Source organism: Eubalaena glacialis, chromosome 5, assembly GCF_028564815.1.
Source record: "Eubalaena glacialis isolate mEubGla1 chromosome 5, mEubGla1.1.hap2.+ XY, whole genome shotgun sequence".
NCBI lineage: Eukaryota > Metazoa > Chordata > Mammalia > Artiodactyla > Balaenidae > Eubalaena > Eubalaena glacialis.
Genome location: NC_083720.1, coordinates 33,787,648 through 33,806,648, shown reverse-complemented (window position 1 = coordinate 33,806,648; position 19,001 = coordinate 33,787,648). Strand labels below are relative to the sequence as shown.

The 19,001-nt window shown below is 34.0% G+C and overlaps 1 protein-coding gene across 2 annotated transcripts in view; it reads right to left on the bottom strand.

Annotated features, from left to right (window-relative positions):
- Nucleotides 1-19,001, bottom strand: part of TBCK (TBC1 domain containing kinase) — a 236,208-nt gene that overhangs the window by 134,494 nt on the left and 82,713 nt on the right. For both annotated transcript variants that reach the window (XM_061191187.1, XM_061191186.1), the window contains exons 18-20: nucleotides 18,158-18,208; nucleotides 16,651-16,734; nucleotides 1,868-1,953 (exon numbers count right to left, since the gene is read on the bottom strand). In XM_061191187.1, coding sequence (XP_061047170.1) covers nucleotides 1,868-1,953; nucleotides 16,651-16,734; nucleotides 18,158-18,208 — 221 coding nt within the window. The remainder of the gene's footprint in view (nucleotides 1-1,867; nucleotides 1,954-16,650; nucleotides 16,735-18,157; nucleotides 18,209-19,001) is intronic.

Genomic DNA, 19,001 nt, shown 5'->3' with positions numbered 1-19,001 from the left:
TATTTAATAGTCATTGTTAAATTAGATTGCAAACTTGTGAGGATTAGAGGAGTGCTTAAAGCTTAGTGCACAGTAAGCACTTAATATATGTCCACGTTATTTTTTAACAATGTTTTTTGCTTGTCTCTTCTCATATACCATACACTTTCAGAGTTTAATTTTTCTGATTAAGCAAAGATAAGTTATTTTTCCATATGTGATTTTTTAATACTATCTATGTTCATGAATATGTCTAAAAGGATTTTATCAGACTATCTTTATAATCCCATACATATTTTTCTACATAAATGATTCTTCTCAATCTAAAACTGACTACCATCAGTGTAGTTTTCTGTTTAGTCACTGAGCACAATTAGGTGCTTTCAAGGGAATTTTTTAAAAAGAATTATCCTTTTTTTTTAAGTCTATATCATACTATTTTTTCGCTCAGAAACCTAAAACAATTACCAACTCGGCAATCAGTTCCTTTATAATTTCTTCAACTCTAGCCATAAGATTTAATCTAGTATTGTCTTATGTCATATCTCACATTTATAATGTGAAGCAGGAAAGGTAGGGTTATGTAAAAATGAATACTTAATATGATAATATATATACTGGTTAATTTTTTACAAATTTTTCTATCTCTATACATAATTATAGGGTTTGATCTTATTTTATTTGTTTTATAATATGTATATATATTTTTTGGAGCCCTCATTGAGCAAGCCATGTACTCAAATGAAAGGTATTTCTCCATAGGCCTAGAAGCAAATACCACTGTATATATGAAGGATGGCTACTTTAGGCCTGATGATGACATCACAGAATTACAGCGCAACACACAGAGCAATGAACTAGAATTAGTACACCTATGTTTTAGTCTCTGTTCTCCCACTGGAAGATGAACCAGACTAGGGGCAGACGGCTGTCAAATGACATAAGTTAAAGTTTTATGTTCTGAGACTATTTAGTTTTGTTACCTTCTCAAACACTAAATTTCTTATCTATTAACTGCTGAAATTACTTGCTTCATACACCTTACAGATTTGTCTTGAGAATCAAATGAAATGTTTGTGAAAGTATTTTTAAACTTCAAAGCACCCTGCAAGTATTTATACTGTAAGTGTTACTGTTAACACTTTAAATGCATTAGTATAGTGTCAATATAAACATTTTTCACCCCTAGTCTTACCATCAACATATGGGTTTCTGGATATAAGCCTTAAGAGGAAAGGTATGATCACGAAACAAAGAAGGTTAAGATGGAATAAGGAGATTGTTATCTCAAAAAGGTTCTTTTTTGTTTTGTTTTCTTTTACGAAGTCCTATGATACTGTACTCCAACTGTCTTTTAAAAGAGGTTTGAGTCCGTGTCACATACTACATGTGAGTAATAGGCTAAGCTACACCTTGGCTAACCTTTGACAGTCAACTCTGACTTTCGGTTTGATAAGGAACCCAAGAAGCTAATGAAGTAAGCCAAAATCTGGCAAAGTTTCCAAGGTAATGTATCAAGCAAAACACAGAAGCAGCTACTTAAGAAGTTACTAAGTTCAAATTTCCTACTTTTCAAAAACAGGCCTGAATATCAAAAGATCCAAGTGAAAACTGCTAACATCACAGTTTAATACAACACTCACCCTACCGGGTTTTTAAAAATAATTTGATTGTATCAAGAAAAATAAGATACTTCCCCTTTACTTAAAGTGAGAATATGGAAGGTAACCACACAAACTTTATAACAAAAGACTATAATTAGTAGCAGGAACTTGTTTAGCTACATGGACTTCTTAGGACAACAAAACTTTAAAAACAGTACTTTGTTGTGCTGCCAATTTCTGCTTTATTTTTTTACCTCATTTCTATTAATGCAACAAGTACTTACATCTGGAATAAATCCAATTTCATTGAGATGATTGCTTAGCTCTGGATCATGGAATGCAATCATCTGAGAGAATACAGTCAGATACTCTGAAATGACAATAAAGTTTAAGACAATCATTTTTTTTTTACATAGTACTTCAAATAAAAACATTAAATCCACATAAATTACAGTTTTATTTACATTTTGAATGAGATTTGGTTTCTCCATGAAGAGAACACACTTTATTTTGTTTTGTTACTACTTCAAATATGGCTAATTATTAAACAAACAAAGCTTTTCATTAAAAGCTATGTCACAGCTTATTTTCTACCTCCAGAGCTGTCACTTCATTTCCTGAATCACAAATTATTCACATGATGAATGATTTTTTCCTATTAAATTCAACAAAATCATTTTGTCTAGTGATATTCAGTCTGTCTTGCATTTATTAATTGTTCAGAAAGTGTAACAGATACTTAAATAAGGAACAACACAGTCACAAATAGAATAATTATACCTCAAATTTGTTTACATACACAGATATATGCATTTGTTCCAGTAAAGTGAAGACCCAGGACAGATCCTAAGGCCCAGGGAACTTCTGGGTTTAACTTTTCTTTAACTTCTTTTTTTCTCCTTCCAATTAGCAATGGTATGTTTATAGTCCTAATTTACCTAGAAGCCAGAGGTATGCAACATCAACAATCATAAGCATTCAACTTTATGTTGATGAAACCATATAGTTATTAACTTTAAAAAGCACACTTCATTTTAAACTAGAAAATCATGCCTCAGGCAATTGTCCACAGCTATGCTCCAGTTTATTAAATATCTTTCTTATCTGAGCCTAATAAAAGATAATTACTATGTAGGATTACATGGCTAATTAAGGATCTATTGAAGAAACCTAATCCATCATGAAAACATTTTCCTTGTATTCTGCCAAACACTTATGGTTGGATTTATATGTGTGTTATAACTGCATACATATATATACACACACACATACATATATAAATACACACAAATATATATGTGTATATATATATATAAAATACACACATAAATATGTGTATACACTTATTTTGCATATTATTGTATACCATATATGTAAATATAAATTACAAGGCTGGCAAAAGTTTTGGTTGCTCAGGATAAGCTCTGGAATAAGATACAGTATGGTTTGTTACATTCAGAAAAATTTCTTTAAGGGGGAGATATGACAGAACTGATGATATCAGCACTATGTCAAATTTCAAGTTATTTCAAAAATGAATTTAAAAGTTCCTTAGAGCAAATTAAAAAAAACTGAAATGCATATATCCTTTGATTTATAAACCAACCTGAGAGAATTTAAGAGGAGCTACAGAAAAACAGACTGGTAGTCAAAATAAAACAAAAGATCCCATGGATATTACTGCTGACTCTTTTAAAATATTCATAAAATACTCTAATTGTGATTTATAATAATGAAGATTTGCATCTAGAGCTATAATAACCCCCAAAACAGTATTTTCTAACTGATAGATGACCTATGTAAGGATAAACGCTATTCTTAAAAAAAACCCAAGGTATTTATGAAATTTCCTCTTAAACTTCAAGTGAGGTTTAATGTTGTACTTTTGCACACAATCATGTCTTATATAAATTTCTGTTTTACTGAAACTTTATACTTTTTAATTTTTTGCAATGAGATATAAAATGAAAATAGTCTTTTTCCCTTCTAATCCCACCATATTAAAAATTCTTATTCCTCTCCTATAGAATAGTTTTTTAAATTTATCATATACTTTTAAATGACAATTCTCAAAGAATTCAGTGTAAGGATTTTATACGACACTATCATATTTCTGTGCAGCTGTTTATAAATAAGCTATCTATTTGTTTTCAAAAAATTTTTCATAAAAGAGATACAAAGATGAAATTTTATTAAGTCCCACACATGGATAGCCTTATTTTTTCCTTTTCGACCAGTCTTTCTGCTTTCATTCTCTTAGCAGGGGTAAGGAGAAGATGAAGGATAATGGGCAACAGATTTAAAGCAAAAGGTGTCCTCTGCTCACAAACCAAAAATGGCATTCTCAATTCTGTAACTATTTGTAATTTTCCATCAGGCTGCTAGTTTATCCTGAAGATGGAACTATAGATAAATATGCAGAGAGTCATAAATCTCTTGTCAACTAAAATGTGCACAAACTAAATCATTTGGTGACATTAGACTCACGGCACCCAAAAGAAGTCAAAGTTATTTTACTGCAAATGAACCCAAATTAGATTATTTCCCATTATGAAGTTTGCCAGCTATAAAATTTGGCTTACTGTCTAAAGCCACAAGAATAAGCACCAACCTTTATGTCTAAATGGGAAGAGGGGGTTTCAAAAGAAGAGAAAGGAAAGAGAAAGGTAATTTTTAGGGTTATATTTGTGAATCATTTTATTTTTTGCTCAGATACCCCGCTCTAGTAAAAAAAAATCTACAAGCAGCTTACTTAATAGATCTTGGAATATTTCTAGTAATGGTAGAACATTTTCTGTCTCAGGAAATACCTCCTTAGTCACATGATGCAAGACATTCTTGAAAATGTTCAATGTATTTCCTAATGTCTTTCAATATCCTATCATTAAAGTCATCCATGACAAAGATGTGCATTAAACTGGAAATATGCAATGTACTGTTTTTCCAAATATATAACCTTTAGAGTGAAGTTGCATACTCTCCTTCTCTCTTTGCTAATGTTGGATGAGAAAGGAGATTTATATTATATTCCCATTTGACAACTGGACTTCAGACTTTGATGCCTGTCTTCCTTTCTCCCCCTAAAAGACTTATTGAATGTCTACGTGTAGTGGGACCATACATCCTAGTTTACCTGGGAGAGTCCCAGCTGCCAACGGTAGACTCAGTGTCTGGTGCATTTAGTGCCCCTTCAACCCTCAAAAATATCACTATTTAGTTATATATTCATCCTAGCTATGTGTGACACTACATTAAATGTTAGGGACATTACAGTGAAGAAGATACTTCCCTTGCCCTCAAAGGATTTATAAACATATACAAGTAAACAAAAAATTGGATAAAATTTCCCAGTTTTATTTCCCAAGTTTATATGGTACTTCCCTCTATCTTTCCCTTTCTGACTTCCACATCTTCTAATGGTTCAAGTGTGACTATGCCTTGGTTTTATAAACAGTGTAACAATATGCTGAATGTTGTGGTGAAATTCCAGTGGCCGTTTTGGTGAACACCACACATAGTACAGTGACTTCAAACAACAGTTTAAATGTTTTATAGGCCAGTTTTCTGGGTTGTTTCTTTCTGAAGTGCAAAATGACATTAAGGTATAGTTGGATTTTCCATGAAGGATTAGTTTCCACCCTTAATAACTAAGTGGCTGCTTCTCCTCACCGGCCTGAACCTGCCTTTTTTTCTCTTCAATACCTTAAAGTATGTCTGTCTTGCAAGTTATAACCCTGTTTTCCAATATCACTGAAACTCTAATCAATCTATCCCTTTCAAATCCCTCCATTTTCTTCAATCCAACTGGCACTCTAAGGTTCTAAGAGTAATTTTAATAATCATAGATAATCTTAGGGGGCCAACCTTGAGTTGTTTAATCAGTATATTATTTTTTAAAGTTCCTATGTGTTGGTACTTTATCAACTCGATGGTAAATTTGCTGGGGACAATTTGATAGTGCCAAAAATGATTATGAATATTAATTTCAGCAGAAGTAATTAAATGTATTATCTTCTTAAAAATGTCTGCAGGTAATAAGTTAATAGAACCATGGTTAAAAAACAAAACAGAACAGGACATCTTGACTAAATAGATAATTTTTCTCTCTTCTGTAAGAGGCAAAGCATTGAGTCTTAGAAGCATATAAATACTCTATTTTATGAAAAACTTTAAAATAAAGAAGTTTAAAGTTCTATTAGAGTATAATTATAAAAACACATTTTGGGACTTCCCTGGTGGCGCAGTGGTTAAGAATCCACCTGCCAATGCAGGGGACATGGGCTCGAGCCCTGGTCCGGGAAGATCCCACATGCCGCGGAGCAACTAAGCCCATGTACCACAACTGGTGAGCCTGCGCTCTAGAGACCGCAAGCCACAACTACTGAGCCTGCGTGTCACAACTACTGAAGCCCAAGCGCCTAGAGCCTGCGCTCTGCAACAAGAGAAGCCACCGCAATGAGAAGCCTGCACACCGCATCGAAGAGTAGCCCCTGCTTGCCTCAACTAGAGAAAGCCTGCGGGCAGCAACAAAGACCCAACAGCAAAAAACAAATAATAAATAAATTTATAAAAAATAAAAAATAAAAAAAAATAAAAACACATGTTTTCAAAGAAGATTTAATGTTGCTATTGAATATAGAAACTTTTCATCTCAGTAGAGACAATTAAATGACTAAATGAATATGCAGTATTACAATTAGCTGTTGAATTGATTGGTTTCATATGACACAGGAGTTTTCCAAAACTATGGGAAACAAAGTGTGTACGTGGTATTTATGCTAATCAAAATCAATGTTATTTTGAAGTTTAAAGCTTAAAACACCATAAAACACAGGGGGACAGGAGGACAATCAAAGAGGGAAACCAATAAAATGAGAACTGAGTATTTCTAATTCCAAGCCTAAAATACACATTTTGAAGAAGAATAAATCACTGCTCTTCCATAAACTTTGGCAACCAATAATCACTGTACTGTTTCAGCTCATTCTTTAGCTCTCCATCCCTCTTTCTCTGGCTCCATGGACCAGATTTGACTACTGGCTGTTTTATCAATCCATTTTGCACTTTTTTTTATCTCAGTTCTTTTCATTGTCCTCTGTCTTCAGAATGTCTTTCCCCCTTTCACCAAGCAAATTCCTACTCAAATTTCAAGTTCGTCAATAAGTATCCTGTCTCTTATGAAACCTTTCCAGACATGCCGTTTCTTTCCTTTGCCACCAAAAACAAAGTTAAAAAATCAAAATAACCTCACCTCACTTCTTCCTCTGGGCTAATATAGTAATATGTATACTTATTTCATTGACTTATAATTAGTTATTTTCACATTTATTTCCTATATTTGGCTATGAAATCCCTTGGAAAAAGACTGAATGTTAAAGTACATTACTGATTAATCAAACTAAATATGAGTCTTTCTGGCCTTTCTGACCAATCTCTCCAAATTTGTGCTGTGTACACTGTGGTTTCTCTTGTATTTCCATATATGAAACAAGATATGGTCTTGCTTATTTGTATAATAAGCCTTTTCAAAGTGTATTAAAGAAGTTCATAGTTAAAAAGTATGAAAACTCATCTTTTTCAACATATATCTATTTGAAATATGAAACAATTTGTGGAGAAATGAAACTTTTTAGAGGTTAAAAACAGGAATCTCTACAGAACCAATATAGAAGTTAATGTAATGGAAGCTATCTAATATGGCCCTGTAAGAGCTGGCCATCTAGTGAGGCACCATCCAGCCATCTCATAAATAACATAACCAACTCATTTTATAAGTCCTATTTTAATTGTTTTTCTGAGAATTCTCCAAATATCTTCATCTTTCTTAAAGCACAGGAATCTAGCTAAGCACTATGCTTGTAGAGGCCTGACAAATTTGGAAAAAGATTATTTCCAGGCTTTCATATATGAAAGTTCACTTAACACTATAGGTTCATGTTTGTTTTTCCAAAAAAAAAAAAAAAAAAAGCTAAGACCATTTTATTTATTGTGATCTATATTAAAGGCAATGATTCCATCAGACAAAAAGGGTGCATATATTTTTCCTTTTAAATGTATCTTTTATACATTAGAGCTGTGGCTATGTATCATATAGCATGCTATTACTCTTTATTTCAAAGTAACTTAAGGTGAGACATAGAAAGTGGATTCTGGTAAGATATGCTTAGGAGTGTTTTGCTCAAATGTTTTATTATAGTCAAAATTATTTGAAAAGCACATTGAATATATTACAGACATTTCACTGTAAACATGATCCTTGTAAAAGTTATTTGGAATATTTTATAATGTGGTATATATTATAAATAAACACTATAAACTGTATTATTAAGAAAAATACAAATAAGCCCTATGGCATTTTTTTTAAAAACCAAACTTGAGTTTAAAATTTTGACTGTTCTTTCTATAAAAATTGAAGAATACATTTAATAAAAAGATACAGTATTATTCTAATAATTGTCTTGCTAAAAATGTCTTTTTTATGTATTGTGAGTCTTAAAATTTCTAATGACATTTCATTGACTCCATACATTTAACCTACAAACTACAAATACTAACTCTGAATCACAGCAAATGGGAAGAGAATTTGATTTATTCAATGCTTACGGAGAAAACAGAAGTGCTGTTTAATCCTTTTTTTTTTTTAATTTTTGAATTTTATTTTATTTTTTTATGCAGCAGGTTCTTATTAGTCATCAATTTTACACACATCAGTGTATACATGTTAATCCCAATCGCCCAATTCAGCACACCACCATCCCCACCCCACCGCGGTTTTCCCCCCTTAGTGTCCATACGTTTGTTCCCTACATCTGTATCTCAACTTCTGCCCTGCAAACCGGTTCATCTGTACCATTTTTCTAGGTTCCACATACATGCGTTAATATACGATATTTGTTTTTCTCTTTCTGACTTACTTCACTCTGTATGACAGTTTCTAGATCCATCCATGTCTCAACAAATGACTCAATTTCGTTCCATTTTATGGCTGAGTAATATTCCATTGTATATATGTACCACCTCTTCTTTATCCATTCGTCTGTCGATGGGCATTTAGGTTGCTTCCATGACCTGGCTATTGTAAATAGTGCTGCAATGAACATTCGGGTGCATGTGTCTTTTTGAATTATGGTTTTCTCTGGGGATGTGCTCAGTAGTGGGATTGCTGGATTGTATGGTAATTCTATTTGTAGTTTTTTAAGGAACCTCCATACTGTTCTCCATAGTGGCTGTATCAATTTACATTCCCACCAACAGTGCAAGAGGGTTCCCTTTTCTCCACACCCTCTCCAGCATTTGTTGTTTGTAGATATTCTGATGATGCCCATTCTAACTGGTGTGAGGTGATACCTCATTGTAGTTTTGATTTGCATTTCTCTAATAATTAGTGATGTTGAGCAGCTTTTCATGTGCTTCTTGGCCCTCTGTATGTCTTCTTGGGAGAAATGCCTATTTAGTTCCTCTGTTCATTTTTGGATTGGGTTGTTTGTTTTTTTAATATTGAGCTGCATGAGCTGTTTATATATTTTCAAGATTAATCCTTTGTCTGTTGATTTGTTTGCAAATATTTTCTCCCATTCTGAGGGTTGTCTTTTCGTGTTGTTTATGGTTTCCTTTGCTGTGCAAAAGCTTTGAAGTTTCATTAGGTCCCATTTGTTTATTTTTGTTTTTATTTCCATTATTCTAGGAGGTGGATCAAAAAAGATCTTGCTGTGATTCATCTCAAAGAGTGTTCTTCCAATGTTTTCCTTTAAGAGTTTTATAGTGTCCGGTCTTACATTTAGGTCTCGAATCCATTTTGAGTTTATTTTTGTGTATGGTGTTAGGGAGTGTTCTAAGTTCATTCTTTTACATGTAGCTGTCCAGTTTTCCCAATAAATTACCACTTATTGAAGAGACTGTCTTTTCTCCATTGTATATCCTTGCCTCCTTTATCATAGATTAGTTGACCATAGGTTCGTGGCTTTATCTCTGGGCTTTCTATCTTGTTCCATTGATCTATGTTTCTGTTTTTGTGCCAGTACCATACTGTCTTGATTACTGTAGCTTTGTAGTATGGTCTGAAGTCAGGGAGTCTGATTCCGCCAGCTCCATTTTTTTCCCTTAAGATTGCTTTGGCTATTCGGGGTCTTTTGTGTCTCCATATAAATTTTAAGATTTTTTGTTCTAGTTCAGTAAAAAATGCCATTGGTAATTTGCTAGGGATTGCACTGAATATGTAGATTGCTTTGGGTAGTATAGTCATTTTCACAATATTGATTCTTCCAATCCAAGAACATGGTATATCTCTCCATCTGTTGGTATCATCTTTAATTTCTTTCATCAGTGTCTTATAGTTTCCTGCATACAGGTCTTTTGTCCCCCTAGGTAGGTTTATTCCTAGGTATTTTATTCTTTTTCTTGCAGTGGTAAATGGGAGTGTTTCCTTAATTTCTCTTTCAGATTTTTCATCATTAGTGTATAGGAATGCAAGACATTTCTGTGCATTAATTTTGTATCCTGCAACTTTACCAAATTCATTGATTAGCTCTAGTAGTTTTCTGGTGGCATTTTTAGGATTCTCTATGTATAGTATCATGTCATCTGCAAACAGTGACAGTTTTACTTCTTCTTTTCCAATTTGTATTCCTTTTATTTCTTTTTGTTCTCTGACTGTCGTGGCTAGGACTTCCAAAACTATGTTGAATAATAGTGGTGAGAGTGGACATCCTTGTCTTGTTCCTGATCTTAGAGGAAATGTTTTCAGTTTTTCACCATTGAGAATGATGTTTGCTGTGGGTTTGTCACATATGGCCTTTATTATGTTGAGGTAGGTTCCCTCTATGCCCACTTTCTGGAGAGTTTTTATCATAAATTGGTGTTGAATTCTGTCAAAAGCTTTTTCTGCATCTATTGAGATGATCATATGGTTTTTATTCTTCAATTTGTTAATATGGTGTATCACATTGATTGACTTGCGTATATTGAAGAATCCTTGCATCCCTGGGATAAATCCCACTTGATCATGGTGTATGATCCTTTTAATGTGCTGTTGGATTCTGTTTGCTAGTGTTTTGTTGAGGATTTTTGCATCTATATTCATCAGTGATATTGGCCTGTAATTTTCTTTTTTTGTAATATCTTTGTCTGGTTTTGGTATCAGGGTGATGGTGGCCTCATAGAATGAGTTTGGGAGTGTTCCTTCCTCTGCAATTTTTTGGAAGAGTTTGAGAAGGATGGGTTTTAGCTCTTCTCTAAATGTTTGATAGAATTCACCTATCAAGCCATCTGGTCCTGGACTTTTGTTGGAAGATTTTTAATCACAGTTTCAATTTCATTACTTGTGATTGGTCTGTTCATATTTTCTGTTTCTTCCTGGTTCAGTCTTGGAAGGTGATACCTTTCTAAGAATTTGTCGATTTCTTCTAGGTTGTCCAATTTATTGGCATAGAGTTGCTTGTAGTAGTCTCTTAGGATGCTTTGTATTTCTGCAGTGTCTGTTGTATCTTCTCCTTTTTCATTTCTAATTTTATTGATTTCAGTCCTCTCCCTCTTTTTCTTGATCAGTCTGGCTAATGGTTTATCAATTTTGTTCATCTTCTCAAAGAATTGGCTTTTACTTTTATTGATCTTTGCTATTGTTTTCTTTGTTTCTATTTCATTTATTTCTGCTCTGATCTTTATGATTTCTTTCCTTCTGCTAACTTTGGGTTTTGTTTGTTCTTCTTTCTCTAGTTCCTTTAGGTGTAACGTTAGATTGTTTATTTGAGATTTTTCTTGTTTCTTGAGGTAGGCTTGTATAGCTATAAACTTCCCTCTTAGAACTGCTTTTGCTGCATCCCATAGGTTTGGATCGTCGTGTTTTCATTGTCATTTGTCTCTAGGTATTTTTTGATTTTCTCTTTGATTTCTTCAGTGATCTCTTGGTTATTTAGTAACGTATTGTTTAGCCTCCATGTATTTGTGTTTTTTACATTTTTTTCCCTGTAATTCATTTCTAATCTCATAGCGTTGTGGTCAGAAAAGATGCTTGGCACGATTTCAATTTTCTTAAATTTACCAAGGCTTGATTTGTGACCCAAGATGTGATCTATCATGGAGAATGTTCCGTGTGCACTTGAGAAGAAAGTGTAATCTGCTGTTTTTCGATGGAATGTCCTATAAATATCAATTAAATCTATCTGGTCTATTGTGTCATTTAAACCTTGTGTTTCCTTATTACTTTTCTGTGTTGATGATCTGTCCATTGGTGTAAGTGAGGTGTTAAAGTCCCCCACTATTATTGTCTTACTGTTGATTTTCTCTTTTATAGCTGTTAGCAGTTGCCTTATGTATTGTCGTGCTCCTATGTTGGGTGCATATATATTTATAATTGTCATATCTTCTTCTTGGATTGCTCCCTTGATCATTATGTAGTGTCCTTCGTTATCTCTTGTAACAGTCTTCATTTTAAAGTTTATTTTATCTGTTACGAGTATTGCTACTCCCCCTTTCTTTTGATTTCCTTTTGCATGGAATATCTTTTCCCATCCCTTCACTTTCATCTGTATGTGTCCCTAGGTCTGAAGTGGGTCTCTTGTAGACAGCATATAAATGGGTCTTGTTTTTGTATCCATTCAGTGAGCCTGTGTCTTTTGGTTGGAGCATTTAATCCATTCCCATTTAAGGTAATTATCGCTATGTATGTTTCTATGACCATTTTCTTAATTGTTTTGGGTTTGTTTTTGTAGGTCCTTTTCTTCTCTTGTGTTTCCCACTTAGAGAAGTTCCTTTAGTATTTGTTATAGAGCTGGTTTGGTGGTGGTGAATTCTCTTAGCTTTTGCTAGTCTGTAAAGCTTTTGATTTCTCCATCGAATCTGAATGAGATCCTTGCCAGGTAGAGTAATCTTGGTTGTAGGTTCTTCCCTTTCATCACTTTAGGTATCTCATGCCACTCCCTTCTGGCTTGTAGAGTTTCTGCTGAGAAATCAGCTGTTAACCTTATGGGAGTTCCCTTGTATGTTATTTGTCATTTTTCCCTTGCTGCTTTCAATAATTTTTCTTTGTCTTTAATTTTTGCCAATTTGATTACTAGGTGTCTCGGTGTGTTTCTCCTTGGGGTTTATCCTGCATGGGACTCACTGCGCTTCCTGGACTTGGGTGGCTATTTCCTTTCCCATGTTAGGGAAGTTTTTGACTATAATCTCTTCAAATATTTTCTCGGGTCCTTTCACTCTCTCTTCTCCTTCTGGGACCCCTATAATGCGAATGTTGTTGTGTTAAATGTTGTCCTAGAGGTCTCTTAGGCTGTCTTCATTTCTTTTCATTCTTTTTTCTTTATTCTGTTCCACAGCAGTGAATTCTACCATTCTGTCTTCCAGGTCACTTATCCGTTCTTCTGCCTCAGTTATTCTGCTATTGATTCCTTCTAGTGTAGTTTTCATTTCAGTTATTGTATTGTTCATCTCTGTTTGTTTGATCTTTAATTCTTCTAGGTCTTTGTTAAACATTTCTTGCATCTTCTCGATCTTTGCTTCCATTCTTTTTCCGAGGTCCTGGATCATCCTCACTATCATTATTCTGAATTCTTTTTCTGGAAGGTTGCCTATCTCTGCTACATTTAGTTGTTTTTCTGGGGTTTTATCTTGTTCCTTCATCTGGTACATAGTTCTCTGCCTTTTCATCTTGTCTATCTTTCTGTCAATGTGGTTTTTGTTCCACAGGCTGCAGGATTGTAGTTCTTCTTGCTTCTGCTGTCTGCCCTCTGGTGGATGAGGCTATCTAAGAGGCTTGTGTAAGTTTCCTGATGGGAGGGACTGGCGGTGGGTAGAGCTGACTGTTGCTCTGGTGGGCAGAGCTCAGTAAAATTTTAATCTGCTTGACTGTTGATGGGTGGGGCTGGGTTCCCTCCCTGTTTGTTGTTTGGCCTGAGGCAACCCAACACTGGAGCCTACCTGGGCTCTTTGGTGGGGCTAATGACAGACTCTGGGAGGGCTCACGTCAAGAAGTACTTCCCAGAACTTCTGCTGCCAGTGTCCTTGTCCCCAAGGTGAGCCACAGTCACACCCTGCCTCTGCAGGAGACCCTCCAACACTAGCAGGTAGGTCCGGCTCTGTCTCCCCTTGGGTCACTGCTTGTTCCCCTGGGTCCCGATGCGCACACTACTTTGTGTGTGCCCTTCAAGAGTGGAGTTTCTGTTTCCCTCAGTCCTGTCGAAGTCCTGCAATCAAATCCCACTAGCCTTCAAAGTCTGATTCTCTAGGAATTCCTCCTCCCGTTGCTGGACCCCCAGGTTGGGCAGCCTGACGTGGGGCTCAGAACCTTCACTCCAGTGGGTGGACTTCTGTGGTATAAGTGTTCTCCAGTCTGTGAGTCACCCACCCAGCAGTTATGGGATTTGATTTTACTGTGATTGTGCCCCTCCTACCATCTCATTGTGGCTTCTCCTTTGTCCTTGGATGTGGGGTATCTTTTTTGGTGAGTTCCAGTGTCTTCCTGTCGATGACTGTCCAGCAGCTAGTTGTTATTCTGATGTTCTCACAAGAGGGAGTGAGAGCACGTCTTTCTACTGCACCATCTTGGTTCCTCTCCTCATGTTAGCTTTAAAAATAACAGCATTATACTGCTGACTTATGTTTAACTGAGGATTAAGGAATCACCTTTTGTGTTGCACAAACACTAACTTGACTATTTTCTACCTTTAATCTTGTCAGTTTGTCTTTGGTGACTGTTTGACATATTTTGCACTGAATAGCCCCTGAAATCTCCTGGTATCATCCAAGGTATTATTAAATCTGCTCATTTTGATATTATGGAATCTTAGAGTACACTGTCAACTCTATAATAAACATTACTGATAAAGGATAGTAAGAAAACTATGAATAAGTATGGAACATATCCTTATTAAGATACAAGGTATACACTTACAGAACATCAATTCATAAATTCTTGGAAGATGATATTACATGACTCTTGAAGTTGGATGGCTTTACTAAATTAATGTACAAGCAAAAGGTAAGTTCCTTCCTATAAAATATACTTGTTCTTAATTATAAAAAATCAAAACAAAAAGTTGTTGCCCTCTAAAAAATACATTCTTAAGTTAATCCCAACTATATATAAGTCCACATCCTAGGAATGTACAGGGACTTGGGTATATCCATTTTCGGCCAAATCATTTCAAAATACAAATACAAATCAATAGAAATTACATTTCAAAACTAACATAGAGACAATGGATCATTACTTCAATTTCTAGCACCCATCTATGTGGTAGACACAGAGAACCGTGAATGATCACATGCCTCGATGTGCTTGTAAACACAAACATTAAGTTTTTTAAAAGAATTTTAATATTTTTCTCTATATACCAATGTAAATGATGATGGAAAAATTGTATGTGTTGCGCTATTTATCCATATTCTTTTCCTCTTATTTTCAGTCTCTTCATCTTTTTAATTTACATTTCCCTTTCTGCTTCCTTTCTAATTATTTTTTCATTATATTGACCTCTGGTACTCTAGTTTTATACTCATTTCTAACTAAGTAAAAATGTTGCTAATTGAGACCCCACTTACTCAGAATTTTTGATAAATCAGACACAGCTTGTAGTTTTCCTGCTTTATCTATTCAAATTGAGTGAATTATATGAAACCATAATGACACAGGTATAAATAAACACAGCATCAGCTTTAAGTTGTTTAAAGTTTAACAGACTTAATAAGACATACATATAAGTAAAAAAGTCTAAATGAAGGGGGTATTGGATAAGTTTCATAAAAATTGTAAATGGGGAGGGCTTCCCTGGTGGCGCAGTGGTTGAGAATCTGCCTGCCAATGCAGGGGACACGGGTTCGAGCCCTGGTCTGGGAAGATCCCACATGCCGTGGAGCAACTGGGCCCGTGAGCCACAACTACTGAGCCTGCGCGTCTGGAGCCTGTGCTCCGCAGCAAGAGAGGCCCTGATAGTGAGAGGCCCGCGCACCGCAATGAAGAGTGGCCCCCGCTCGCCACAACTAGAGAAAGCCCTCGCACAGAAACGAAGACCCAACACAGCTAAAAATAAATTAATTAATTAATTAAAAAAAAAAAAAAAAAAGGGAAGGGAGAGAGTAAAAATTTAATTAAAAAAAAAAAATTGTAAATGGGGAGACTGCAACCAGCTTTGTAGTCTGTTCCAAAAGAAATACAAAACTGTAAGAAAATTCCCTGTCCTTAAAACATTAAAATCTTCCTGAAAATATAAGACATAAAATGATATATATTACCATGACAATAATTACATTATCAAAAAATTGTAATAATAAAAATAGTAATAATAGTAAAAATAACAATATAGTAATAATTATTGTTATTGAAATGAATGTTTTTATGTGCTAGATATTTATATATCTTATAATGCTTAACCTTTACAACAATCTTTATTTCAGATGTGAGGAACATTATACCTAGCAAACTTAAGTTATTTGTTTAAGACTCACAATAAGTAATGAAACTTAAATTTGAAACAGTTTGTCTGATTCACAAGTATTTATTATTAAACTTCTGTTACACTACTTTCAAAAATGAGCTCAAAAAATTATATAAAAGTTTGAATGTGGCTGAAGTTGTCCTGAAAGAATTCACAGATGGGTTATGCTACGTCTTGAACTCTGAAGGAGGAGGTATCTTTTAGGAAAGAAAAGAAAGTGGGAGGATATTTTGGGTGATCAAGCATGGTGAATAAGATGAATGAGAAGTGTTTTTAATATTCTATTTACTTACACAATTAAACACTATTTAAGCTTTTTACTAATTCATGATAGGCTTGCTCCATGGTGAAGCTTTTTGTGGGCAATGTTAATAGTGAGAGAAACAAACAGCTGGACTTTTATTTTCTTAAACTGCCTGAATTTGAACCAAACTGAGATTAGATATTAAACAGTCATTAGAAAAATACCATAATTCTTTGTGGACTTGGAGAAGAGACTAAACTTAATGATCTCTTCATGTGTTTTAGTGATAGACTGTCACCATATTTTATTGGGTCAAAATCATAAATTTAACTGAGTATTGGTCACTTTTGACATAAGTGCTTTCCCTATAAAAAGGCAAAGAAACACATTTGCTTACCTTGTATTACATGCGAGTTGTCTTTCAAGAAGAAGTTATACAGGTATTTGGGGATAAAAGCAGACATACAGGCATAAGCCAAGGCTAAGAAAGAGTAAGGCAAATACAACAAATTAGTTAATGAGGTAAAAGATGAGCAGTCATTCACTCACTTAGCACACATTCCTTGAATCTATTTTTAAACAAGAGTTATGTTAATAATTGATGGAAGCACAAAATTAAAGGGGAAAAACCCTGTACCATTTAAAACAGAAAATATTTTGGACAACAGAAGATAACCACCTTAGAAACTTTTCAGTTTCAAACTACTGCAGCAGGAAAAAAAAAAACCCCAAAAAACAAACAAAAAACCCAAAAAACAAAAATAAACAACAAACAAAAAAGCAAATTACCGCAGCAATCATTATCCTACAAGAATAAAAACCTTTATTATCAGAACTTTATGCATTTTTAAAATCTCTAAACATAATCATTATTAATGAGCTATATAAACCTCAAGATCCCTAATTTTTGTTGATGCAAAGAGCCTGAGAACTTTGGATTTAGAAACACTAGCAATAAATTGTTCTTTCAAACACAGATCCCTTACTATTTTTGGATCAGTATGTGTGATAATGAGCTATGCTTAACTAAACACAACAAAACCTAGTCTAAAGACTAATATCAGAGAACAGGCCTTTAAAAAAGTATTCAAATAGTGAAATTTTAGTTCTCTGGGATTATGCTATCGCAACTCAAATTCCAGAAATCTGTGCAAATTCTGATATGAAATAGAATTTGAAGAAATGGAGATTCTGAGATTGAGGCTTCTAAGGATTCACGCTATACATGGTAACACTCTCTATATGTGATATCATTAGGGATATTCACAATAAATATTCAAATATTTATTGAAAAACCTACTATAAAAGGCATTATATGAGGGAACAGAAAACAAAAAAAAAACCTTGTCATTTAAAAAAGCCGCTAACCAAAAACGGGTTACTATATTAGTATATAAATAACTATAATACGAAACATACAGAAGATAAATTTCTGGAAATACAAAGTGCTATATGGATTCAAGAGGGTAAGAAAAGTCTTCATTAAGGAGGTAGTGGGTTAAAAAAAAAGGAGGTAGTGGTTGAAATAAAAGACTCTGGAGGATACAGTATCACTATTGTTTTCTTTACAAATTGTTTAGAAAGTATATATAGACGAAAACTAATCTCTAAAAAAGTCAGAATTTTCTCCAGAGTTTCATAAAAATAGTCACCAAAGTAGATGAATGCATTTAGAATAATCCATCAGGTTTTCCCTAAATCTCTAGTCACAGCTGAAACTCTCCAGTAATAAATTAATCCTTCACATCCTCTAAAATGAGTCTAATAGATTATTTCACAGAAATTTACAATATCTACTAGGAAGAGAGCAAGAACCGTACAATGAAAATAAAAAACTTTCATGTTTGATTAAAATATTTTAAAATAATATGCACAATAATTATTTAAATGATAAATAGGCTTACCTTCATTATTGAAATTTAAATAGAGAAATGGAGCACAAAGTGAGTCAAGACCTGATGGAGAGAGGTTGGGGAAAGAATTCAAGTAAACTTAATCCAACAGAACTGTAGATATATACCTTATTCAGTTCTCTGCATTACTTCTATATAGATTAAGCATTGTACGTATTACCCATTCAGAAATATATTACGTCATGGGTTATTGTGAGGAGTAACTGATGGTGACTGGCACATAGTAAATGTCCAAAATAAACCAATCATTATTATTATCAAGGTTATTATGAGTTGAAGAGAGAAATATAGTAATAGAAAAATGTAAAAATGATAGAAGGCTTGCATATAGTCCCTGACTGTGTGATCTTGGCAATCACTTAACTCCAGACAGGTTTCCTTATCTAGGAGATGAAAATTTTTCTTTCATGTTTCTCTGGGATGATGAAAAAAAATTCTTTAAAAAATTGTGAAGTAAAATACAAATACATGACATATTTCTTTTATTGATAATAATGCTGTTCATACACTGTTATGTTAAAAGAATGTATATAAATTTATCTATAACTGTTAGAACTCTAAAATGAACAGAGCTAGGAAAAATAATAGCTTCATTTTCAGGTTTGGCCAGAAATAGACACAGAATTGAAATATAAGCACTACTACAGCAAATTCAAAAATGAGACTAGGTGGAATGGTTTTCTCATTCATGAATTTATCAATGACCACAAAAATAGTAATGAGGAAAGCTACAAATCAAGGATATGGAGCATTAAAGATATTTTTTAAAAAAGAGAGAAAAAAATGAGAAGTTCAGGGTGATATCCTATTCCCCAATTCCCAATAACCATGACAA